This window comes from Triturus cristatus, chromosome 1_2, assembly GCF_964204655.1.
Source record: "Triturus cristatus chromosome 1_2, aTriCri1.1, whole genome shotgun sequence".
Lineage (NCBI taxonomy): Eukaryota > Metazoa > Chordata > Amphibia > Caudata > Salamandridae > Triturus > Triturus cristatus.
In genome coordinates, this window is record NC_140580.1 from 152314955 (window position 1) to 152342409 (window position 27455).

Below are 27455 nucleotides of genomic sequence, written 5' to 3' on the forward strand. Positions count from 1 at the left end.
TGATCCGTGAGCCACAGAAAAGAAGATGAAGCAAGACAGCTGAAGGTGACACAGAGGTTTACAATTACAAGTGGGTTCTGAAATAGCACTTTAATACAGATTGTTCTAATTTGAAGGCACTTAATGTAATTGTTACGCTTCTGATCCCTCGTTAGAGTATAATGTAAAGTGGGCTGGTTCTGCTTCGGTCAAAATGAAATGTAAAGCAGCATGTGCTGTAAACTAATGAGTACTGAATAATTTATTTTCTTCAACAGGTTGTATTTATAACATACATTTGAACATTTTCAAGTCAGATAAGCCAGGAAAATGAGGGGCTGAGCCATTTCCAGATAAGTAATCAAGCTAATCAAAGCAGGCACAGCTCCCCCACTCCAGCGGCTTAAATCCCATGTTACAGTCAGACACCTAAACTCAAATATAAAAGCTGCCACTGAGGGGACACATCTACCACCAAATAAAACAACCGCTGATCATTTACAAATTCTGAAGTCATATTTCTTATGGGTTTCAGAGAGCGCATTAAGGTAACGAGCTTTAAAAAGATGGGAATCTTTATTAACATGCCCTAAATAATGGTGGTTAGCCTGTCCCGGTGTTTATATCTGAGATAACTGAGGTGAGGAAAGATGCAGGAAGAGAACGAGTTCGCCCAAAATCACAGAGTGGGCAATGCAAGTAAGCAGAGTGGTCTCCAAGAGATTCCAAGTATGAAACCAGACAAAATCACTCGCTAAACCTCTTAAGACTATTATCACATTTCTCTAACAGTAACACATACACTTCCACTCTAGACAACGCTTCTTTCCACTACAATACATATCATACACATTTCTACCTTTTCAGGTGAAACAAAAACAGGCAGGTTGGGGTGCCTTGCGCAGAAAAATCTACATTATGGGTCCGGGTTCTCTAGTCTTAAGTGTTGAATTTAACAGTGACTGGTCAACAAAATAAGACTATGAAATACTTACCAACTCTTTTGCTTCTTCCAACTGTTTTTCAACTTGTGCAACCATCTGCTTCTTCTCATCTGAAAAACAGTCGAAAAATAAACCAGTTACGTATCACGTTAGCATATAAATCGCACGTATTTGCGCTGCCAATGTCGAGGCCCAAAAAATACAATTCCAATAATTAATGAAGCAGTTTTACATAAATGATCACGAATATTTTCATGGGACCCCTACAGCAGCTTCATGTCCTTGAAGACCTTTTGCCACTAAACGCACTTTTCATTTAAAGAATTCAGCATTAGGCACTATATTAAAAAAAGACAAAATGAAATGGGATGTTCAAACTGGTGAAAATGAAGTAGATTTTGAAAATGAACCAATATAAACTAAGACAAAATCCCACAAACTGAAACCCAATATACAACAATGTTGATAAAAAAAGCCAAAGCATTAATTCATATTTAATAAACTTGATATAGATCTGTATACAATATATAATATGATCACAAATGGCACTTCAATCCTTACATAAATCTTTCTCCACTCATGGGGTCGAGGAAATGTATTCTTCCACAGTCTTCAGGTAACGTTTGCAACTGAAAATGAAGTCAATGCTGCAAACGCAGCTCAAAGCCTCACCTGGCCTCCGGCGCAGCATGTCCCTTGCCTGATGTTATAGATTGGAGTGCTCCCCACTAACCTTTACACTGCACACACATTATCAACACTGGGATCCCAAGCCCTTTTAAATATCACGTTTGGAGAACCATGTACATAGTCTACAAATATACGCTATTTAAACTGCTGAGGTGAACCACTACACAGCCTTGGAAACATTGTGTGCAAGCATTCATACCCATCTCCAGCTCAAGCAACTCTAGTATTAACACTAAATCATGCATGCAGCCCCGTAAACAACAGAGGAATTGTATGAGGGTTGTGGGTTGTCAGGAGGAGAACAAGCATTGGTAATGCATCAGTTTAGCCTATGTAAAGAATAAAGAGCAGTTTTCATCAATAATCATCCGGGATAAGGAAAGAGCTCCCAGACAGATAATACAGGAGTGGAGAGGATGTGGTGCTGCAGCCAGAGCTGCTGACTCAAGAGCTGTGGATCCTGGTTCGAGTCTTGGTGGCGCAGCGCAAGATCCTGTGATTCTATGCAAATCACAATCTCTCAAATAATAAATGGTTGTATAAATATGCTGCTAGAGTAAAAGACAAAACATTATGAAAATCTAGTTCCACCAAAGCAGATGTTAACAGTAGTTCGGCAGCAGGAAACTGATAAGAGAAGCAGATGAGGAACAAGCATTGCTACAGCTAACTGAAATGGAGGACAAGTAAGTGACACACACAGGAACCAATGGGAAGCCAGGAAAGAGGGGAGGCACGATACAAGTCCCTTTTAAGTTTATATTAAAAACAATAGATTTCTCAAGCGCAGCGCAAGCGCTGTGCAGGTGAAACCAAAAAAGACATGGGTGCCTGGTGAATCTACATAAGTCAGTAGACACTGTTCCTTATTATCCCCGGTCTGAGTCAGTGACTTCCTGTATAGAAAGCTTACTGTGGCCATTGTTCTGTCTTCTGTTTTACTGTGGTCTATCGGCGCTAGAATCTTTCTGTCTCTCAGGAAGTATAAATGGGAAATGATCTCCCATCAGCCAGAGAAGCAAGCTATAAGCAGCCTGTGAAGGAGCTCGTATCCTGGTGTTAGTTACTCCAACAGAATGATATTCTGCTGCAAGGCAAATTAGAATTTCCAAGCACAGAGATAGCCCGCAGTATGTGACCCTGCATGGAACACATTAGCCCTCTCAAGATAACAATGCAATCAGCTTGCTTTTTGACAAAGAAAAGGCATTCCTTTGGTCTAGCCTCAGGAAGGTCTTGTTAAAAAAAATATTATTTTCTCTTAAACCAGAGGCAACCCCTGGTAGTAAGTATCATGAACCTCGTTGACGATCCAGACCCAACAGCGGAAAAAAGAATCTGAAGATGGCGCCCCAAAGGTGGGACTTCCGCAGGAAGCACGCCAATGTCACGAGAAGTACACCAAATGGTGGGACGTCAACGCCCACCTGGGCGACAAAAAACCCCCCCAAAAAAACCAAAAGAAAGACTACGAATCCGGACCCAACCACCAGATCGCGGAATAATGCACAGCATAGTGAATCCAGAAAGATTCACGCTGCAAAAAGATTATTTTCTCTTAAACCAGAGGCAACCCCTGGTAGTAAGTATCATGAACCTGCTTCCTCCACACGAGTTTACATTTCAGACCATTTAAAGATATTTAGAAGCTGTTTACTTCAAATTAAACCTTTAACCTTCATATTTTTCCGCTTTCTTAGCCGTCACCTAATAATATGATTCTCCATTTTACACACACTAGTACTTCAATTTTATTAATACACCTGCGTTCTGGTTCCACTTAAGAAATAGGAATTAATGGCAAAATAGAAAAAGTGTGTGAGGCAATAAAGGTCCTTGGGAAGCTCTGGCTGTTCAACCCATGTGAGTAACTGAAACCTTCTTCGAAGTCAACATTAATTTGAGAACTATAAAGCCCATCACCGCCTTTGTGATACAAGCCAACCATTTCCTGTCACAAATAGCGTCATCTGTTGGACTGGATCTTCTAGCAGCAAGACACTTTCCTTTTGAAGTCTTGGAGCCAGATCCCAGAGATTTAGAAAATACGGTCAATGCGGTGTATTTCTACCCAACTTCATGTGAACTCCAAGACTCTACCTATGCGCTAAGTAAAAAGAAATCCAGATACGGACAGCAAGGCCAACCGAATCAGAATCATGCCAATTAAAGGCATAAAGCAACCGACAATATCCACCATCTTCCCTAGCTTCATTTAATAATCTCTATACCTCCGTTCCTTTCATTGAAGCAAATAAGAACTCACTCTATCCGCACATACTTTTGGCTGAGGTCAGTGGCACAAGCATGGATCAACAAAGCAAGACAAGGCTTCCTTTGTGTAGGTTTTGGCAGTTAACACCGAAATCTGGTATATATATATATATATATATATATATATATATATATATTACCTACTGGCGGTCGCCAGTAGGTAGTTATAGTTAGGATCACGTTTCCATAGGAAAACCTCAACATTCTATTTTGAATAACTTTGGCGCCGGTCGACGAATCCTCGCGAATTTCTCAAAATAGGTGGGGCGCTACGCTCCGCTCCTACCCTGAAAGTCTCGGGGGGATCCGTCAAGCGGGGGCTGAGATAAAAGGGGGGTCCCAAAACGCGTTTTTCCCATGCATTTTTCCATAGGACCTTTAGAACGAGCTACAGCCCGAACGGCTGAACAGAATTACTCAAAATTTGGCAGAGAGGTAGTCCCTAGGTCAAGGAAGTGCCTTTTGTAGGTTTGGTGTAAATCTGTTCAGTAGATTCTGAGAAAATAGCCTTTAAATCAATATATATATCTGAGCCCGCTTACGGTACGCTTACCGTACGCTTACGGTAAGCGTACGGTGGCGTGCGCGAGCGCGATTCTGATTGGCTCTTAGATCTTAGTAAACATTCGAATCGGCCGAAACCAGGAAGCGGCGGCCGCCATTTTGTGTATTTCACTCTGAAAAAAAAGAGTGAAAACAAGGAAAGGGGGCAATGAGGAGAGTTACAGACCCCCTAACATTTGTAAGGGGGTCAAAGAAGGACAGAAAAGTACAAAAAAAACATTTATTGATTTTAAAAAAAATCACGGGGTACGCGTACGGTAAGCTTACGGTAAGCGTACGGTAGAAAAAAAAAAAAAAAAAAAAAAAAAATGAAAATCAGATTTAAGTGTTTAGATATTAGGGGGCTCTAAAAAGAGCCGTTGTGTTTATGAAATGATTTTTTAGTGGTACCTACAAGTAAGTACCGATGCAGAGTCTAAGGTTCAAGAGAAAGACTCTGTTCCCTTCATCATTGAAGTGCACACCATCTCCTCTATAAATGTCTTGCATGTCATAACGCAAGTTGTTGTGGTAAATGGCACCCATACCATAGTCACGGAGGAAAGCAGAAACAGATTTGTTGACGTGCTTTCTTGCTTTGTCATCGCACCGCGTGCCCACCGTGCGTGCACGGCACTAACTGCGTAAAGTGGGCGCGCGGTGCGCGAAGCGCACCGCGTGCTCACTGTGCGCTCACGGTGCGTGAAGCGCACCGTGCGCGCACGGAACGAACTGCGTTAAGTGGGCGCGCACGCCACGAATGGCGTAAAGTAACTTAGCATTTAAAAAACCGTACAAATTCACTGAAAAAACCATAGGTTTCACACACGTTATAGTTAGGAATTAGCATTTAAAAAACCTTGCAAATTCACTGAAAAAACCATAGGTTTCACACATGTTATAGTTAGCGGAAATTTTACTGATAAAAAACCAATGAAATTCCCCCGTTATAGTTAGTGCAGGCAACTATAACTCACGCGACCGCAATCTTCTGCTGATGACATATGTGTCTTTATGAAAAAAAATATTTGTAATATATGTATAGCTAAAAATGTATGGAAGAAGACATGGGCAAATAAGTGTCTAAATACAGTATTAGCATCAGCAGAGGATTGCGGTCGCGTGAGTTATAGTTGCCTGCACTAACTATAACGGGGGAATTTCATTGGTTTTTTATCAGTAAAATTTCCGCTAACTATAACATGTGTGAAACCTATGGTTTTTTCAGTGAATTTGCAAGGTTTTTTAAATGCTAATTCCTAACTATAACGTGTGTGAAACCTATGGTTTTTTCAGTGAATATATATATATATATATATATATATATATATATATATATATATATATATATATATATATATATATATATATATATATATGCAAAAGAACACACGCACCCATCCGCTGCGTGAAACAGGCCACTCCATCATACTGTTTAAAATTCATTTATTTCTGGCAAATATAGCATGACGCGTTTCGAGGTAAGAACCTCTTAATCATATGCAGTAGTCCAGGGGAGGGTTCATTGGATTATTTAAACGTGACTGAAACATAGAAGAAGGACCAGTGTCCACTTGTTTGTTAAAGAGGCAGTTCATATTTATGATTTTCGATTTTCGATTTTCCATCACGCATACAAAATGCTTTCTTTATTAGTCTTTCATAAAGAGTCTCTAAGGAGATTGCGTGATAGTATGTTTCAAATGTGCGATTATGACGCTTTCATTCGTGTGCCCCTAGAAGTTAGGACTACAATCCCCAGGGTGCCTCTTTCATGTGCATAGTTATTCGTTTCTTCAATGTAAGTCTTGGCACAACTTCATCATGCATTTACTCGGTGCCACATGCTTAAAAAGCCTTTAGCTGGGTATAGTACCTTTACTGTGGCTGCATCCAATGGTCCGAGTAGCAGGAGAAAGTTCCATAACCATCCCGGTTTCTGTAGATTGTCTCTTGCCTTTGAAGCAAATGTTCATCAGCACGACGTGCTTAAGGACAAATTCCTCGAGCAAACTCTGGCTAATTCAAAATTCATCTCCCAGGCGAGGTGGGCCTCTCAGGGTGACCCTTCCAATCGTTCCTTTTCAAAGTAAATTGCTTCAGCCGGCGGGCGCTCAATTGTGGAAATCCAAACAAGCTTTTCTGACAGAGAGAGCGCCTCAGCATCTTGAGTCGGGGCCCGTTAGAGGTGTGTCAGACACCTTGTAAATGCAAAAGAACACACGCACCCATCCGCTGCGTGAAACAGGCCACTCCATCATACTGTTTAAAATTCATTTATTTCTGGCAAATATAGCATGACGCGTTTCGAGGTAAGAACCTCTTAATCATATGCAGTAGTCCAGGGGAGGGTTCATTGGATTATTTAAACGTGACTGAAACATAGAAGAAGGACCAGTGTCCACTCGTTTGTTAAAGAGGCAGTTCATATTTATGATTTTCGATTTTCGATTTTCCATCACGCATACAAAATGCTTTCTTTATTAGTCTTTCATAAAGAGTCTCTAAGGAGATTGCGTGATAGTATGTTTCAAATGTGCGATTATGACGCTTTCATTCGTGTGCCCCTAGAAGTTAGGACTACAATCCCCAGGGTGCCTCTTTCATGTGCATAGTTATTCGTTTCTTCAATGTAAGTCTTGGCACAACTTCATCATGCATTTACTCGGTGCCACATGCTTAAAAAGCCTTTAGCTGGGTATAGTACCTTTACTGTGGCTGCATCCAATGGTCCGAGTAGCAGGAGAAAGTTCCATAACCATCCCGGTTTCTGTAGATTGTCTCTTGCCTTTGAAGCAAATGTTCATCAGCACGACGTGCTTAAGGACAAATTCCTCGAGCAAACTCTGGCTAATTCAAAATTCATCTCCCAGGCGAGGTGGGCCTCTCAGGGTGACCCTTCCAATCGTTCCTTTTCAAAGTAAATTGCTTCAGCCGGCGGGCGCTCAATTGTGGAAATCCAAACAAGCTTTTCTGACAGAGAGAGCGCCTCAGCATCTTGAGTCGGGGCCCGTTAGAGGTGTGTCAGACACCTTGTAAATGCAAAAGAACACACGCACCCATCCGCTGCGTGAAACAGGCCACTCCATCATACTGTTTAAAATTCATTTATTTCTGGCAAATATAGCATGACGCGTTTCGAGGTAAGAACCTCTTAATCATATGCAGTAGTCCAGGGGAGGGTTCATTGGATTATTTAAACGTGACTGAAACATAGAAGAAGGACCAGTGGGGCGCTCCGTTCAGCTCCTACCCTGAAAGTCTCGGGGTGATTCGTAAAGCGGGGGCCGAGAAAAAATGGGGGTCCCAAAACGCGTTTTCCCCATGCATTTTTCCATAGGGACTTTAGTCGCAGCTACAGCCCGAACGGCTGAACAGAATTATGTGAAATTTGGCAGAGAGGTAGCCATAAGGTCCATGAAGTGCCTTTTGCAGGTTTGGTGTAAATCTGTTCAGTATTTCCTGAGAAATTAGCATTTAAATCAATATATATATCTGTAAGCGCGCAGCGTGCGCGCACTGAGCAAGTCCTGTGCGCGCACCTTGCCGATCGCGAGCGCACTTCTGATTGGTTGTTAGATGTCAGTAAACATTCGAATCGGTGGAAATCAGGAAGCGGCGGCCGCCATTTTGTCTCTCGCATAAAGAGGGGGTGAAAAACAAAGGGGGAGAACTTGAAAAGGGGGCAGAGTGGGGAGATATTGACCCACTAGGCATTGTAAGGGGGTCACAGTAGGACCTTGTAGGGCAAAAAAAAAGATTTATATTTTGAAAAACAATATCGCCGAGTGCGCGCACCCAGCGCGCACCCGAAAATTTTTTAAAAACAAAAAAATTTCGCAATTAAGTAAAAAGATATAAGGTGGCTCTAAAAAGAGCCCTTGTGTTTATTGTGTGTTTTCTGGTACCTACAAGTAAGTACCGATGCAGAGTCTAAAGTTCAAGAGGAAGACTCTGTTCCCTTCATCATTGAAGTGTACACCATCTCCTCTATAAATGTCTTGCATGTTGTAACGCAAGTTGTTGTGGTATATAGAACCCATACCATAGTCTCTGAGGAAAGCAGAAATAGATTTGTTGACGTGCTTCCTTGCTTTGTCAATCTGCGGACAAAATTGGTTGGACCAGTTCCACTTTTGCCTTTGGCATATGTTAGAATATACAAAGGCAGTTTGTGGAAAAAGCGACATCAATTGCACAAAGGTGTCCTTAATAAGCATTTCCAGACCTACTCCAGTTAAAGTGCCTAGGTCATTTCCACCACAGTGCACAATAATAAGGTTAGGCTGTGGGAGATGTAGAAAGGTTTTCACCAAAGGCATTAATTGGTGCCACTTTAACCCTCTCTGACCAATCCATTTAATGTCTACATTTGGCAAAGCAAGGTCTCTCACCATACCTCTTTTTCTGCAAATTTTTCACTCCAGAAGACATAGCTGTGACCTACAATCCACACTGTGAACATCTTCAAAGGAGATCTGGATGCACTCAGAAGGTGTCTTTCAGTAGAAAGGCAAAAAGAAATGAAAGACAGTTGAAAAATGGGGGCACACATACTTTTTTTTATAAAAAGAACTCATTGGCTGTTTCAAACCATTCTACACTAAAACCTAGGCTGTATGTTTAAATTTGAAAAAGCATGTTTTGTATTGGTTCAGAAAAATGTGTGACCAAAGAACATTAGTTTGGATTTGCTGTTAGGTTTGAAAAGTCAAGCACTCTTGCTCTTTGGAAATGAAACATTGTCTGCTGAACTTCTGACCTCTCTGCTCACACCGGTGTTCCATGACCTGTTGCTATGGTAGCAGGCAGAAGTCAAGTTGGGGGAAGGGTACATTTGGAAAGGGGTTGAAGTTTTCAACCAATAGAAATGTGTGATTTCATTTGAAAAAATGTGGGAAGCACTGAGATTTGAAATTAACATGTATATGTGTGAAAAAACAGAGGGAAACTGTGCCATTAACTGGTTCTGCTGAGAGGAGAGAGGTGTTCAGCTCAGAGATTCTGGTCTGATAAACTGCTGTGTGACTGCCACATTTCTTTCACAACTAACTAATTTTAAAGGTGAGTTATGAGTTTGAGAGGGGGTGTTTGTGGTTAATTTAGATATAAAAAAAAGAATTGTGATTATTTGTTTAAAGTTGTGATTCACATTTTCTGTTTTGGGAGATATTTAACTGTTTTGAATATGTAAACTATTATGGAGTATGTTTTCACCATAAGTTAATGTGTACTGGTAACAATGAGGAATACTGTTTTGTGCCTACCATCAAACCATGAGTCTGTGTGCAGAGAAGAATTGTTGACAGAGATTTAATTTGTGTTGCTGTTGAAAAGTAAGACTTGCAGTTGAAAGAAAAGGACAGCTTCTTTTTAATTGTGATGGTTAGCATTTAGCAGAAATCACTTTGAAAGAAAAGAGAGGAAAATGGCAGCACATTTGAAAAAAGCATTAGTTCTGTAAGAATTGAAAACCCAGGAAAGGGGCAGCCTGTGTTTTGTGCCTACCAACACAGCATGAGTCTGTGTGTATGTAGGAATTGTTGTCTGAGATTTAATTTGTGAAGTTGTTGTTCAGTAAGAAATGCAGTCCTAGGAAAGGGGCAGCCTGTGTTATGTGCTTAAAATGATGGCATGACTCTGTGTGCACACAGGAAATGTGGGCAGAGATTTAATTTATGAAGTTGTTGTTCAGTAAGAAATGCAGTCCCAGGAAAGGGGCAGCCTGTGTTATGTGCCTAAAATGATGGCATGACTCTGTGTGCACACAGGAAATGTGGGCAGAGATTTCATTTATGAAGTTGTTGTTCAGTAAGAAATGCAGTCCCAGGAAAGGGGCAGCCTGTGTTATGTGCGTATAATGATAGCATGAGTCTGTGTGCGCACAGGAATTGTGGGCAGAGACTTAATTTGTGAAGATGTTGTTCAGTAAGAAATGCAGTCCCAGGAAAGGGGCAGCCTGTTGTGTTTACGCCAGACCTACCTGCGGAGCCTTGTCACGCTACACCATTGCCGCCATTGCCGCCACCGCCAAGGGTCAAACGGTCACCAGCATCTTCCGCGTCGCCGCCCCGGGACTGCAATTCCCGGCAGCCTCAGCGGCGGCGCGACGTAGTGACGCGGAGTAAGCGCCAGGAGGCGCATAAAACCACAGAGGGACCGGCGGAGCGGGGGGGAGCAGCCTAACGCCAGACCTACCTGCGGAGCCTTGTCACGCTACACCATTGCCGCCACCGCCAAGGGTCAAACGGTCACCAGCATCTTCCGCGTCGCCGCCCCGGGACTGCAATTCCCGGCAGCCTCAGCGGCGGCGCGACGTAGTGACGCGGAGTAAGCGCCAGGAGGCGCATAAAACCACAGAGGGACCGGCGGAGCGGGGGGGAGCAGCCTAACGCCAGACCTACCTGCGGAGCCTTGTCACGCTACACCATTGCCGCCATTGCCGCCACCGCCAAGGGTCAAACGGTCACCAGCATCTTCCGCGTCGCCGCCCCGGGACTGCAATTCCCGGCAGCCTCAGCGGCGGCGCGACGTAGTGACGCGGAGTAAGCGCCAGGAGGCGCATAAAACCACAGAGGGACCGGCGGAGCGGGGGGGAGCAGCCTAACGCCAGACCTACCTGCGGAGCCTTGTCACGCTACACCATTGCCGCCATTGCCGCCACCGCCAAGGGTCAAACGGTCACCAGCATCTTCCGCGTCGCCGCCCCGGGACTGCAATTCCCGGCAGCCTCAGCGGCGGCGCGACGTAGTGACGCGGAGTAAGCGCCAGGAGGCGCATAAAACCACAGAGGGACCGGCGGAGCGGGGGGGAGCAGCCTAACGCCAGACCTACCTGCGGAGCCTTGTCACGCTACACCATTGCCGCCATTGCCGCCACCGCCAAGGGTCAAACGGTCACCAGCATCTTCCGCGTCGCCGCCCCGGGACTGCAATTCCCGGCAGCCTCAGCGGCGGCGCGACGTAGTGACGCGGAGTAAGCGCCAGGAGGCGCATAAAACCACAGAGGGACCGGCGGAGCGGGGGGGAGCAGCCTAACGCCAGACCTACCTGCGGAGCCTTGTCACGCTACACCATTGCCGCCATTGCCGCCACCGCCAAGGGTCAAACGGTCACCAGCATCTTCCGCGTCGCCGCCCCGGGACTGCAATTCCCGGCAGCCTCAGCGGCGGCGCGACGTAGTGACGCGGAGTAAGCGCCAGGAGGCGCATAAAACCACAGAGGGACCGGCGGAGCGGGGGGGAGCAGCCTAACGCCAGACCTACCTGCGGAGCCTTGTCACGCTACACCATTGCCGCCATTGCCGCCACCGCCAAGGGTCAAACGGTCACCAGCATCTTCCGCGTCGCCGCCCCGGGACTGCAATTCCCGGCAGCCTCAGCGGCGGTGCGACGTAGTGACGCGGAGTAAGCGCCAGGAGGCGCATAAAACCACAGAGGGACCGGCGGAGCGGGGGGGAGCAGCCTAACGCCAGACCTACCTGCGGAGCCTTGTCACGCTACACCATTGCCGCCATTGCCGCCACCGCCAAGGGTCAAACGGTCACCAGCATCTTCCGCGTCGCCGCCCCGGGACTGCAATTCCCGGCAGCCTCAGCGGCGGCGCGACGTAGTGACGCGGAGTAAGCGCCAGGAGGCGCATAAAACCACAGAGGGACCGGCGGAGCGGGGGGGAGCAGCCTAACGCCAGACCTACCTGCGGAGCCTTGTCACGCTACACCATTGCCGCCACCGCCAAGGGTCAAACGGTCACCAGCATCTTCCGCGTCGCCGCCCCGGGACTGCAATTCCCGGCAGCCTCAGCGGCGGCGCGACGTAGTGACGCGGAGTAAGCGCCAGGAGGCGCATAAAACCACAGAGGGACCGGCGGAGCGGGGGGGAGCAGCCTAACGCCAGACCTACCTGCGGAGCCTTGTCACGCTACACCATTGCCGCCATTGCCGCCACCGCCAAGGGTCAAACGGTCACCAGCATCTTCCGCGTCGCCGCCCCGGGACTGCAATTCCCGGCAGCCTCAGCGGCGGCGCGACGTAGTGACGCGGAGTAAGCGCCAGGAGGCGCATAAAACCACAGAGGGACCGGCGGAGCGGGGGGGAGCAGCCTCACGCCAGACCTACCTGCGGAGCCTTGTCACGCTACACCATTGCCGCCATTGCCGCCACCGCCAAGGGTCAAACGGTCACCAGCATCTTCCGCGTCGCCGCCCCGGGACTGCAATTCCCGGCAGCCTCAGCGGCGGCGCGACGTAGTGACGCGGAGTAAGCGCCAGGAGGCGCATAAAACCACAGAGGGACCGGCGGAGCGGGGGGGAGCAGCCTAACGCCAGACCTACCTGCGGAGCCTTGTCACGCTACACCATTGCCGCCATTGCCGCCACCGCCAAGGGTCAAACGGTCACCAGCATCTTCCGCGTCGCCGCCCCGGGACTGCAATTCCCGGCAGCCTCAGCGGCGGCGCGACGTAGTGACGCGGAGTAAGCGCCAGGAGGCGCATAAAACCACAGAGGGACCGGCGGAGCGGGGGGGAGCAGCCTAACGCCAGACCTACCTGCGGAGCCTTGTCACGCTACACCATTGCCGCCATTGCCGCCACCGCCAAGGGTCAAACGGTCACCAGCATCTTCCGCGTCGCCGCCCCGGGACTGCAATTCCCGGCAGCCTCAGCGGCGGCGCGACGTAGTGACGCGGAGTAAGCGCCAGGAGGCGCATAAAACCACAGAGGGACCGGCGGAGCGGGGGGGAGCAGCCTAACGCCAGACCTACCTGCGGAGCCTTGTCACGCTACACCATTGCCGCCATTGCCGCCACCGCCAAGGGTCAAACGGTCACCAGCATCTTCCGCGTCGCCGCCCCGGGACTGCAATTCCCGGCAGCCTCAGCGGCGGCGCGACGTAGTGACGCGGAGTAAGCGCCAGGAGGCGCATAAAACCACAGAGGGACCGGCGGAGCGGGGGGGAGCAGCCTAACGCCAGACCTACCTGCGGAGCCTTGTCACGCTACACCATTGCCGCCATTGCCGCCACCGCCAAGGGTCAAATGGTCACCAGCATCTTCCGCGTCGCCGCCCCGGGACTGCAATTCCCGGCAGCCTCAGCGGCGGCGCGACGTAGTGACGCGGAGTAAGCGCCAGGAGGCGCATAAAACCACAGAGGGACCCGCTTCGCGGGACGCGTGCGGGACGCGCCGGGCTAAGCCCGGGCAAAGGGCGGGCCGTCTGTGGCCGTCAGGGGCCAAAGGAGGCCGGGCCGGGCCATACCCCTTTCTTCCTAAACACAACCAGTTCAGGAGGATGCCCTCTCCAGGACCCTGCAAATTTACTGCCAGGGAAGGGGGCTGCAACGCAGGGACGTTGGACAAGTACTTCAAACCTACCAAAGAAGATGTAGGTAAGGAAAACTCTTTGGAGAAACGCAGGGCCGAGCGGCGGCGCTCCATCGATTCCATGAAGAATACGCCCCTGCCAGAGATCATCCCGTATCCCATTACCCAAGAGGATGGCACGCCCCCACTTAGTCTAAGACCTTTGACTCCTGAGGACTTTCCTCTCTTATTGCGGGACATCCCCACTTCCCCCGAGTTGGTCCCTGGAAAACTCCTAGATATAACCACTTCTGGGACTTGTCCTACTCCTGTTAACCTGGTCACTCAAACTCCACCTCTGCATGCAGCCAAGAAAAGCAAGTCTAAACAAAGAGTTGAGGTAGAGTTGCACAGGCCCCCACCGAGTAAACGTAGTAAAAAGTCAACGGGGGGCAGGGGGAAAGCCAAACTGTCGCATCTAGATTTTGGCAAAAAACACACACTTGTACCCCAGCCTGGGAGGGATAATAAGATTGCCCCGACTGATCTTCTCTCAAAGGTCTCTAGTCCAACTAGAGCTACTATTCTAAACACCCTAGTGGCTGACACACTTAACCCTTCTACAGCTATAGGGAGCCTAGAATCGCTACTGCGTTCTCTTCTACAGCCCATTAGTGATAGTCTGATAAAAGTAGAGAGTAGGCTCACTTTATTGGAAACAGCTCTTACTAATCTGAACACCTTAGTTAGTAAGCAATCCAATAATACGGGACCTTATCCCTCCGCAGGAAACCTTACTAAAAAAGGAATTATGAAGGGCAATAATAAGGTCTCCCCCCAGAGTGCGACTACTGCCCCTCCTTTGCAACCATTAATGGCTGTCTTAGACCAGGCACCGCGCTGCAATGTACATAATACGCCCAGAGAGGCAATGAATTCTGCCCCTCAAAGCTCTCACATGGGGACTATTGACGGCAATCCAGAAGTTGGTGGTATCCCTTTACCCTCCCCGGGCCGGCCGGCTCCATGTCCACGGAGACCAGACTTGCCGCCAGAGGCTAATAGTCTAACGGTGGTCCTAGCAGGCGCCCCCCGCTTAAGACTAGGGGAGAACGAAGATTACCAATCACTAAAATACAAGGTCATTAAATGGCTGAATTGGAATCGACCCCTACCGTCCCATTTTAACAATGAGATTATTATGGTAAGAAGGGTCTCCTGGTTAGGTAAAACTAGGAAATCAATAATAGGGGACTGTATCCTGACAAGCTTTAAGGACCCGGGCACTGCGCGGCACATTTGTAAAGGAACAAATAGGTCACTGGACTCTACTATCCAGACCATGCCAGTATCCTTTTTTTTCCCCCCTACCCATATGCATCACAATCCGACACAAGATGAGTGGGTGAGGGTGGAACAGAGACATAGATACAAGGATCATATACAACGTCCAAGTCTTCAAGTGCAGGACAGGCCCTACTTCCATTTTAATCGCTTTAATTGCCTGAATGGTTTGGATGGGGTTGATTGACTCTCTAGTCATAAGCGAATGGCTTTGGATTGTGGTGTTTGCAGTTCTCCTAAGTTACCTACCTCGACTGCTGTCGAATTGGATGGGCCACGGAACAATCTGGCTGTTTTGGATAATTTATTGGCCCATAATGTTACCAATGCCCTTGGAACTCCGATTGACCCATCACTGGTGGAGAATGTCCGCAGTAGACCTTTTGATTTACCTGCCCCCACTGTTACTAGTACGTTAGAATCCCCGATTTCAGTGGAGCCCGTAATTACATCTTTTAATTCTCCTGGTCCGGCACCTAACACCCCCGGATTTCTGAGGCTAATCTGTTGGAATATCGCTGGCCTCGCTAACAAACTGGAAGATTTGGACTGGGTAAACTACATCGAGTCGGGGGATATATGTATGTTCCAGGAGACCTGGGCCAGAGAGGAACATGGCCATCAAGGCTACATGTCATTCTCCATTCCAGCGAGATGGGAGGGCAAAGGCCGGCCGTCAGGAGGACTCACGACTTGGGTTGCATCCCATCTGGGTTGTGTGGCAACTCGGATCCCGACCAACTCTGAGGACATCCTTGCAATTTCTCTATTATGGCCCAACAGAGTTAAACTGGTGCTTATTAATATTTATTCCAGGCCAATGGGGAATGCAAAGGAATCGCCGACCATAGATGAACTCTCCAATTTTCTAACTGACCTATCGAGTGACTCATATTATGTCGTGGGAGGGGATTTTAATTCTCACTTTGAGCCACTCCCAGGTCTAGTGGATGGGTTATCATCTGATGAAGAAGTTAAATGGGCAGTCCCTATGGTGGAAGCCCCACCTCCAAAGGCGTGGACCCCTTTAGCGGTGCAAATCACAGCACTCACCCTGAAGTTTGGACTCAGAGCTTGTAATGGGCGCATAAAATCTGACATACCCAGCAAAACCACCTACAACAGGCTGGGTAGAGAGTCCCGCCTGGATTATGTCTTGGCTCAAATAGTGAAGTGGCCGACAATTCAGGACTTCAGGGTGATGGAAAGGTCTGATAGTGATCATAACGCACTTGAGCTCGATCTTGTCCATCCTGGCCCCCAAGCCCCTCTGAATATTGTGGTAGAAAATACCCCTGCACTTCTCCTCGACAACAACCGCAGAAGGATCAGGTGGGAGCATTTGGCCACGAGTAAGAATAAACTCCCTAGGCTCTATGACGGGATAATTCCCATTTTGGAAACTGTGGGTCGCCTGGACGCCGAACCACTCAACAAAGACTCCCAGGGTAAATTATCCAAAGCCCACGAGGAACTCATAAAAGCTGCGGCACCCCATCTCACTTGTAGCCCGCGAAAGGCAAAAGGGGGGCGTCCAGGAAAAACACTATGGTATAATCCGGCCTGTAGAAGGGCTAAAATAGAGCTCCTCAAACTAATTAAGGAGGGTCTTGGTGGGGATACCCTAAAACAAAGCAGGCGAGTTTATAAGAAACTCACTGCCCACGCTAAGGCAGAATGGGAGGAAGAACAGTGGGAAAAACTCACTAAGGCACTAGCGACCCAAGACCATCGGTTGTTCTGGAGGATTGTGAACGGGGGGTCGGGGAACTTAAAAATCGGCACTAGAGCCGAATATTGCTCCTGGGGTTTGGCAGGCTCACTTTCAGACCCTATATAGCCCTGACTCGGAAGAATCCCCTGTTGATGATGCGGTAGGCTTCCCGGACTATGGAGGGGAGCCGATAACGCTTGGTGAAGTGACTGCTGCCATTTCAGGACTTGCCCCTGGAAAGGCGCCGGGACTGGACGGACTACCAGGGGATATGTTTAAGCAGGAACCTGCTGTATGGGCCCCTTATCTTACCGCCCTCTTCAATGGAGTTACTGGTCGTATGGAGATCCCTAATACTTGGCTGGGGGCTGAGGTGGTCCCCATCTTTAAAAAGGGCTCACCTCTCCTCCCAGCCAACAATAGACCAATCAGCTTGATCGACGTGACGCAGAAGCTGTTTGGTAGGGTGATGCTGAATAGGCTACAGGACTGGATTGAGGAGGTGGGAGCCCTTAGCCCTTATCAGGCGGGATTTAGGAGGGGGGTATCCACAGTGGACCAGGTTTTTAGATTGAATCTGGTTTACTGGCGGGTAGCAAAAATCGAGGGCGGTAGTTTGTACACAATTTTTGTGGACCTACGGGCCGCTTTTGATTTGGTGCCCCGGGGGAAACTTTGGAGCATCTTGGCAGAGATGGGCGTCCCCCCGGACATCCTCTTGATCTTACAGAGACTGCATCACAACAACTATGCCCGAGTGAGGTGTGGGAGGGCGGGGGAACTGACCGACAGATTCCCCGTTGACCGGGGGGTAAGGCAGGGCTGTGTATTGGCACCGACCCTGTTCTGCCTCTTTGTCAACGGGGTAATCGCCCATTTGAATGCCACCGAATACACTGACGCCCCGAAATTGAATGGCAGCAGGGTCCCCGCAATTATGTTTGCGGACGATACCCTGCTGCTATCCAAAACCCCTATGGGTATTCAGAGGATTCTCGACTCCTTCGTGGCCTTCTGTAACGATAGGGGGCTCGAAATCAATGCGGCAAAAACCAAATATATGGTTCTGAACCCGAGGCAAAAACTTCGCCCAAACCCGCAATTGGGAGTTGGACGGCTGGAGAGAGTGACTACCTTCGAATACCTTGGTGTGACTATTAACGAGACCATGACGTGGGGATCTCACTGAGTAGGGCAAGCCTCAAACTCACGCAGATCACTGGGGGTATTGCTCGTATGATGAATGGTTCATCATATCGTCCATTGGGGGCATTGATCCAGATATATAAAGCCCAGGCTCGGGGAGCGATAATGTATGGGGCGGAAATATGGGGCCACACATCCTGTAAGAGTCTGTCAATAGTGGAAAACAAGTTTATTAGACAGACAGCCGCACTCCCTCCCAGCACTCCGCTCCTCCCCTTGAGGCTTGATCTGGGCCTACGACCTTTAGCTGATGAAATAAGCCTGAGACCTCTAGCATTTTGGCGTAGGCTGTGGAGCAATATCGATCTCGTAGAATACAGGGCGGAATTGGCTGAACTTTTGAAAGAACCAATGGCGCTCAGTATTCCCTGGGTCAAAAACATCCAAGCCACCTGTGTGGGAATGGGGCTCCCCGACCTATGGAGTGACCCAGCGAGAGCCGCACCGAAAATATCCAAAAAGGTCCCTGGCTAAGGTTTACCATGAATATAAACTAGACAGGGCTCAAGCTATCCAGGCAGAAGGGTCCCTAGCTTCTGTATTCATGCAGAGCAAGGATGTCTATAGACTGGAGAGGGTGCTGGATTCCATCGCCCCCGTACTTACCAGGAAGCTGTTTCTCCAATGGAGATACGGCACATTGCCGTTTAGATTTTTCACAAGTACCTGGTCCGCGGGTCCCACCCTAAAGCAGTGTCCGGCTTGTGATGCCATGGAAGAAACTGATTTGCATGTGGTTTTCTTCTGCCCCGCCTATAAAATAGCACGTAAATACTGGCTCCTCCCCTTGATAAGGAATATGGGTTGTAGGGAATACGCACCAATGTACAGAATTTTAAAAACTGATCTCTCAGGGCCCATTGTCTTCACATTAGCCAAATTTCTGACCAATGTTTGGCACACGCGCAACCGAATCTTAAAGGCGTTAGGACCCCTATAAATGTTTTTAACCTTTTATAGAGCTTGAATATGTATATTGTACTCATGATTATCTTCACTTTGATAACTGCTGTTTAATAACTTTTTATCTCAAATTCTGAATTATTTATGTATTTATGCTTGTACATATTTTACCTGTGCTTTTATGGTCATCTGACCGAAATAAAGCTATCAAAGTTTAAGTTTAAGTTTACACAAATTATCCCTTAGCACACATGCACTGTTACATACATCCCTGCAGTCTTCATGCAGTTCTGGAAGTCTCTTTGCTCATCTGTCTTGCACCAGACAATACACAGTGTTCAGAAACACACTCTTGGCACACACGCAGCAGCTTCTCCAACACTCTCATGTGTAGTACTCAGCTCTGTGTGCTGTTTCAGATAGCACTGTGTAATGCAAACACATTCAACGTCACCAAGGCCTCATTTAAATTGATCTAGTCTAATCACTCACCCTGTAACACATGGTCATGGTCTTAAGGAGCTGTTAGGACATGTGCTGTTTTCTGCTTCTGTAAATGATAAGGGAAATGTATCAGGCTGTAACAGTAATTTGGTACTATTCAGGGACACTGTTTTGTTCCAAAAAACATAGCATGAGTCTGTGTGCGCACAGGAATTGTGGACAGAGATTTAATTTGTGAAGATGTTGTTCAGTAAGAAATGCAGTCCCAGGAAAGGGGCAGCCTGTGTTATGTGCGTAAAAAGATGGCATGAGTCTGTGTGCACACAGGAATTGTGGGCAGAGATTTAATTTATGAATTTGTTGTTCAGTAAGAAATGCAGTCCCAGGAAAGGGGCAGCCTGTGTTATGTGTGTAAAATGATGGCATGAGTCTGTGTGCGCACAGGAATTGTGGGCAGAGATTTAATTTGTGAAGATGTTGTTCAGTAAGAATTGCAGTCCCAGGAAAGGGGCAGCCTGTGTTATGTGCCTAAAATGATGGCATGAGTCTGTGTGTGCACAGGAATTGTGGGCAGAGATTTAATTTGTGAAGTTGTTGTTCAGTAAGAATTGCAGTCCCAGGAAAGGGGCAGCCTGTTGTGTTTACACAAATTATCCCTTAGCACACATGCACTGTTACGTACATCCCTGTAGTCTTCATGCAGTTCTGGAAATCTCCTTGCTCATGTCTCTTGCAGCTGACAATACATAGTCTGCAGAAACACACTCTTGGGACACACGCAGCAGCTTCTCCAACACTCCCATGCGTACTACTCAGGTCTGTGTGTAATGCAAACACATTCAACGTCACCAAGGCCTAATTTTCTTTGCTCTACTCTAAACACTCACCCAGGTTGCAGATACTTATGGTATGAAGTAGCTGTTAGGAAATGTGCTCTTTTCTGCCTCTGTGATTTTCCAGGTAAAATGTGTAAGGCTGTAACAGCAATTATCACTTGATCTACCAGAGTAGTAAATGTGCTTTGAATTTGCAAATCAAATTCTGTTTTCTGCTTAGAAGCACACCATGAGGCTGTGTGCGCACAGGAATTGTGGCCACAGATATAATTTGTGTTGCAGTTGTTCTGTTAAAAAATGCACTTGCAGGAAAGGGGCAGCTTGTTTTTTTTCAACTGTGGTGGTTAGTACTGTGCACAAATTAGTAAATCACAAATGAGAGACAAATGGAAAAACATTTGAAATAAATGAAAAGTAAAAAAAAATATTTTAATGAATTATAATTACAAAAAGGATTTTTTTTTAGTTCCTTGCAGGTATTGCTGAGCAACAGTGAAAAAATAAAATGCCTTTAAGGACAAGAAAAAGGAAAGAAAAGCAACAACAAGTATATCTGGACAAAACTGGGGAAAAAAAAATAGCAGGAGAAGCTGGTGATGGCAAAAAGAAAAAAAGTCTACTGGTAAGCAGAGCAGAGATTTCTTAAAAAAGATTTTCAAAAAACAAAAAAATGGCAAAAATAACTGTAAAACAAAGAGAGTTTTATGTACAAAGCAACAACACAGTCAACAGCAAAAAAAAAAGCTAATGTACAATCAGAAGTATGTCAAACTGATTTAACACGAAAATTAGATTTTAAAAACATTCGTCGAAAAATGTTTCATAGAAGAGTGATGTTAAATTTGCTAAAGGATGTGAAAAAATATAAGAAAAAAACAAAATTTATTAAGAAAAAAAAATGTATAGAAAATATTGTAAGTAAGGCTTTGGAAATAAAAAGAAAACTTTTTATTCTAATTTTGAATAGGATGCGTAGATTAGAAAAATTAGTGAATGCAATGAAGTCACAAAGCAAAAGGAAAAGAGAAGTGAAAAAAAGTAACTTTTGTAAAGTGTTCTTGGGAGAATGGAAACACAGTTCAAGTACTGAACCATTTTTTAATGAAGAGAGTTATCTTCAAAGTAATAGTTTGTTGCATGCAGTTGACACCAATGGTAGAGCATATGAAGTTAAGGATGGTTGTGTGATGCAAAAAGAGAAAATGGTCCCAAGAAATGAGGAAGAAGTAATGGCTGCTGAGGCTATGGGGAGACGTCCAAAAGCCCCAGTGTACACTTGGAACTGTAGTAGTATTTGTACTGTGCGTCAGGAATCTATTGATAAATTACGTGACTTTCCAAGAGAATATAGTAAAAAGAGTGTAAAACAGAAGATGAAGGTGCTTCAAATACTAGATCCATGCAGAGTGAGAGAAAATATTGGTTTGCAGGGACATTCTCTGGCTTGTCTATCTAGAAAAGTGTGTAAAAGTGTTTTTCATCATTTTAGGATGCTGGCTGTTCATCATACTGAAATGAGAAAGTTTGTGAGAACATTGTATTTTGCTAAAAGTCCAGCAGTAAAGTTGAATGAGTTGAATAATGCTCTGTTCCGTGGATCTGTATCAGATGTAGTGAAGGTTACTGATGAGATTCAGTTTTGTTACTTTGGTCCAGAACAAGAAAGTGCAGAAAAGGACACAGTAAATGAGGAAAATGAGGAACAGAATGTAGAACTCATTATTACTAAAAATTTTGAGGATGAAATGACAAAATTTACTATCACCTCTAATGAAAGACCAAATATTACTTGTATTTGTTGCCGCAGAAGTCATTATAAAATTCAAACAAGGAGTGTTGATCTGTATAAAAAAAGTGAAAATGAAGATAATTATAAGTGGAAGGATTTTGCAACATATATATTTCTTGAAAATTGTTTTGAATTGGGTGAAGATCAGCGTATGTGTAAATACTGTTATAATAGGTTAGAAGAAAATAGAATGCCGACCAGAGCTGTACATAATAATTTAGAATTGGATGCTATTCCTGCCGAACTTTCTGAATTAAATACATATGAGTCTATACTCATTCAATGTGTTCATCCGTTCCAGACCATAGTACGTATGGAGCCCAAAACTGGTAAATTACCTCCTTCTGATTTACTGAGAGGTTTAAAAGGAAGAGTGGTGTATTTGCCCTTGGATTTGAAAAAAAATATGGAAACTATTGATGCAGATACTTTGGAAACTGAACCATTAGTAATTCTGGTTAATGGTGTAGCTACAAAGAATAAGAAGATTTGGCAAGAGCTGGTGGATGTACGAAAAGTACAAAGAGCAAATTTGTATTTGAAAAAAAATAATAAATGGTATGAATCAATTTATATAGAAGAAGAAGAAGAAGATTTACAAGAAGACACAGAAACACCAACTGGTCAAATTGAAAAAGTGGACAAGTCAAAGGAAGAAGAAATTTATGAACATTTTAGCATACATCCTCTTCATTCAAAAGAAGTTATGGGAGACACTATTGATCTGTTTCAGATGAAGAAAGCAAAAGGAACTCCCGTGAGTGTATGGGAGGAGAGCTTGGAAGCTCGATGTTTTCCCCAGCTGTTTCCTACAGGAAAAGGAGGACGATACGATGAACGTCCAGAACAGATTCCAGCTTCTGAGTATCGGACTACAAGACTATATGCAGAAGATCCAAGATTTCGTCAAAGTATTCCTTATTTGTTCCATCTTTTATTTGAAAGCGACTTGTCTGCATTATCTTATGCAGTAAATCACATTTTAAAAAGTGGAGTACATTTACAAAATGTGTCTGCTAAGGATTTTATGGAGAAAGTGCAGCACCGAGATGATCATTTGGAAACACAACTGATCAATCTGATGGCTTGTCAGCGTGGGACAAATGAATATTGGTACCGACGCCATGGTGAATTAAAATGCATGTTACGGAATTTAGGAACTCCTACATGGTTTCTAACCCTAAGCTGTGCCGAGTACGCTTGGGATGATTTACTGGATTTTCTAAGAGAGGCAAATTCAAACATTAAAAACATTGAATACAAGACAGCTGGAGAACTGTGCTCATTGGATCCAGTTAATGTTTGCAGATATTTCAATCATAGATTTGAGGCTATGATGTCCTTCATCTGCAATAAAAAAAAATCCACCTCTTGGAGAAGTAGTGGATTTCTTTTGGAGAAAAGAGTACCAGTCAAGAGGTGCTCCTCATATTCATATGCTGTTGTGGATCAAGGATGCCCCAAAGTTTGGAACAGATACTGATGAAGCAGTGTTATCTTTCATTGAAGAATATGCAACATGTGCTATACCTAAAAGCACAGAAGAGAAAAAGTTAAAAGAGCAAGTTTTACGTTTCCAAAGTCATCGGTGTGGAAAATACTGTCGACGGAAGTACAAGACGAAAGATAAATTCTACACAAAGTGTCGATTTGGATTTCCTAGACCTGTTCTTTCAAAAGGAAGAGTCAACAGTTTTATGTCAGCTGTGCGACATACTATAACCAGAAAATCTCCCCAAAATACCTACAACCTAAAAAGAAATGAAGAGTCAAAATGTATAAATGACTTCAACCCAGTCATTTTATCCATGTGGAATGCTAACATGGATATTCAGTATGTGGCAGACAATTCTATTGCTGTTGCTCGGTATGTGACAGCTTACATCACTAAATCTGAGAAAACAGAATTGAAGGAAATGTGGGAAGAGATTTCTCACGAGAAGACTGTCAGTAAGAAGCTGTACAGTTTCAGTTTAAAGATGTTATCGCATCGAGAAATTGGATCCTACGAATGCTCAGATAGGTTATCATCTGCAAGTCTTTACTCGAAATCCAGAAGAATAATTTGGGTAAGCTTACGCCTTGCAGGAATGAGAAATCGGGTACTGAAATCTGTTGGAGAAATTGAATATTTGGCCGAGAATGACCCAGAAAGTACAGATATTTTGAAATCAAACATGTTGGACACATATTACCCAAAGAGAAGTCATCATCTTGAGAACATGTGTCTCTATGAAGTGCTGCAGAACTACATTTATTCACGGAAAGCCACAGAAGACATCAACAATGGAAAATATAAAGTCATTAGTGAGGAAGGATGTTTGGTGAAGCAAACAAAAGGAAGTTTGATAAATCACAGGAAGCTCAGTTGCGAAACTACTGACAAAAAGGAATTTTACTACTTGGCTCTTTTACAGCTGTTTAAACCATGGCGTTCAGAGGACGAACTACTAATTGGATGGGCCACGGAACAATCTGGCTGTTTTGGATAATTTATTGGCCCATAATGTTACCAATGCCCTTGGAACTCCGATTGACCCATCACTGGTGGAGAATGTCCGCAGTAGACCTTTTGATTTACCTGCCCCCACTGTTACTAGTACGTTAGAATCCCCGATTTCAGTGGAGCCCGTAATTACATCTTTTAATTCTCCTGGTCCGGCACCTAACACCCCCGGATTTCTGAGGCTAATCTGTTGGAATATCGCTGGCCTCGCTAACAAACTGGAAGATTTGGACTGGGTAAACTACATCGAGTCGGGGGATATATGTATGTTCCAGGAGACCTGGGCCAGAGAGGAACATGGCCATCAAGGCTACATGTCATTCTCCATTCCAGCGAGATGGGAGGGCAAAGGCCGGCCGTCAGGAGGACTCACGACTTGGGTTGCATCCCATCTGGGTTGTGTGGCAACTCGGATCCCGACCAACTCTGAGGACATCCTTGCAATTTCTCTATTATGGCCCAACAGAGTTAAACTGGTGCTTATTAATATTTATTCCAGGCCAATGGGGAATGCAAAGGAATCGCCGACCATAGATGAACTCTCCAATTTTCTAACTGACCTATCGAGTGACTCATATTATGTCGTGGGAGGGGATTTTAATTCTCACTTTGAGCCACTCCCAGGTCTAGTGGATGGGTTATCATCTGATGAAGAAGTTAAATGGGCAGTCCCTATGGTGGAAGCCCCACCTCCAAAGGCGTGGACCCCTTTAGCGGTGCAAATCACAGCCCTCACCCTGAAGTTTGGACTCAGAGCTTGTAATGGGCGCATAAAATCTGACATACCCAGCAAAACCACCTACAACAGGCTGGGTAGAGAGTCCCGCCTGGATTATGTCTTGGCTCAAATAGTGAAGTGGCCGACAATTCAGGACTTCAGGGTGATGGAAAGGTCTGATAGTGATCATAACGCACTTGAGCTCGATCTTGTCCATCCTGGCCCCCAAGCCCCTCTGAATATTGTGGTAGAAAATACCCCTGCACTTCTCCTCGACAACAACCGCAGAAGGATCAGGTGGGAGCATTTGGCCACGAGTAAGAATAAACTCCCTAGGCTCTATGACGGGATAATTCCCATTTTGGAAACTGTGGGTCGCCTGGACGCCGAACCACTCAACAAAGACTCCCAGGGTAAATTATCCAAAGCCCACGAGGAACTCATAAAAGCTGCGGCACCCCATCTCACTTGTAGCCCGCGAAAGGCAAAAGGGGGGCGTCCAGGAAAAACACTATGGTATAATCCGGCCTGTAGAAGGGCTAAAATAGAGCTCCTCAAACTAATTAAGGAGGGTCTTGGTGGGGATACCCTAAAACAAAGCAGGCGAGTTTATAAGAAACTCACTGCCCACGCTAAGGCAGAATGGGAGGAAGAACAGTGGGAAAAACTCACTAAGGCACTAGCGACCCAAGACCATCGGTTGTTCTGGAGGATTGTGAACGGGGGGTCGGGGAACTTAAAAATCGGCACTAGAGCCGAATATTGCTCCTGGGGTTTGGCAGGCTCACTTTCAGACCCTATATAGCCCTGACTCGGAAGAATCCCCTGTTGATGATGCGGTAGGCTTCCCGGACTATGGAGGGGAGCCGATAACGCTTGGTGAAGTGACTGCTGCCATTTCAGGACTTGCCCCTGGAAAGGCGCCGGGACTGGACGGACTACCAGGGGATATGTTTAAGCAGGAACCTGCTGTATGGGCCCCTTATCTTACCGCCCTCTTCAATGGAGTTACTGGTCGTATGGAGATCCCTAATACTTGGCTGGGGGCTGAGGTGGTCCCCATCTTTAAAAAGGGCTCACCTCTCCTCCCAGCCAACAATAGACCAATCAGCTTGATCGACGTGACGCAGAAGCTGTTTGGTAGGGTGATGCTGAATAGGCTACAGGACTGGATTGAGGAGGTGGGAGCCCTTAGCCCTTATCAGGCGGGATTTAGGAGGGGGGTATCCACAGTGGACCAGGTTTTTAGATTGAATCTGGTTTACTGGCGGGTAGCAAAAATCGAGGGCGGTAGTTTGTACACAATTTTTGTGGACCTACGGGCCGCTTTTGATTTGGTGCCCCGGGGGAAACTTTGGAGCATCTTGGCAGAGATGGGCGTCCCCCCGGACATCCTCTTGATCTTACAGAGACTGCATCACAACAACTATGCCCGAGTGAGGTGTGGGAGGGCGGGGGAACTGACCGACAGATTCCCCGTTGACCGGGGGGTAAGGCAGGGCTGTGTATTGGCACCGACCCTGTTCTGCCTCTTTGTCAACGGGGTAATCGCCCATTTGAATGCCACCGAATACACTGACGCCCCGAAATTGAATGGCAGCAGGGTCCCCGCAATTATGTTTGCGGACGATACCCTGCTGCTATCCAAAACCCCTATGGGTATTCAGAGGATTCTCGACTCCTTCGTGGCCTTCTGTAACGATAGGGGGCTCGAAATCAATGCGGCAAAAACCAAATATATGGTTCTGAATCCGAGGCAAAAACTTCGCCCAAACCCGCAATTGGGAGTTGGACGGCTGGAGAGAGTGACTACCTTCGAATACCTTGGTGTGACTATTAACGAGACCATGACGTGGGGATCTCACCTGAGTAGGGCAAGCCTCAAACTCACGCAGATCACTGGGGGTATTGCTCGTATGATGGATGGTTCATCATATCGTCCATTGGGGGCATTGATCCAGATATATAAAGCCCAGGCTCGGGGAGCGATAATGTATGGGGCGGAAATATGGGGCCACACATCCTGTAAGAGTCTGTCAATAGTGGAAAACAAGTTTATTAGACAGACAGCCGCACTCCCTCCCAGCACTCCGCTCCTCCCCTTGAGGCTTGATCTGGGCCTACGACCTTTAGCTGATGAAATAAGCCTGAGACCTCTAGCATTTTGGCGTAGGCTGTGGAGCAATATCGATCTCGTAGAATACAGGGCGGAATTGGCTGAACTTTTGAAAGAACCAATGGCGCTCAGTATTCCCTGGGTCAAAAACA

General features: G+C 46.1%; 1 protein-coding gene across 4 annotated transcripts in view; it reads right to left on the reverse strand.

Moving 5' to 3' along the window:
- Window positions 1-27455, reverse strand: part of VTI1A (vesicle transport through interaction with t-SNAREs 1A) — a 1077795-nt gene that overhangs the window by 923535 nt on the left and 126805 nt on the right. For all 4 annotated transcript variants that reach the window (XM_085603407.1, XM_085603404.1, XM_085603403.1 and 1 more), the window contains exon 2: window positions 975-1033. In XM_085603407.1, the coding sequence (XP_085459533.1) occupies window positions 975-1033 (59 nt within the window). The remainder of the gene's footprint in view (window positions 1-974; window positions 1034-27455) is intronic.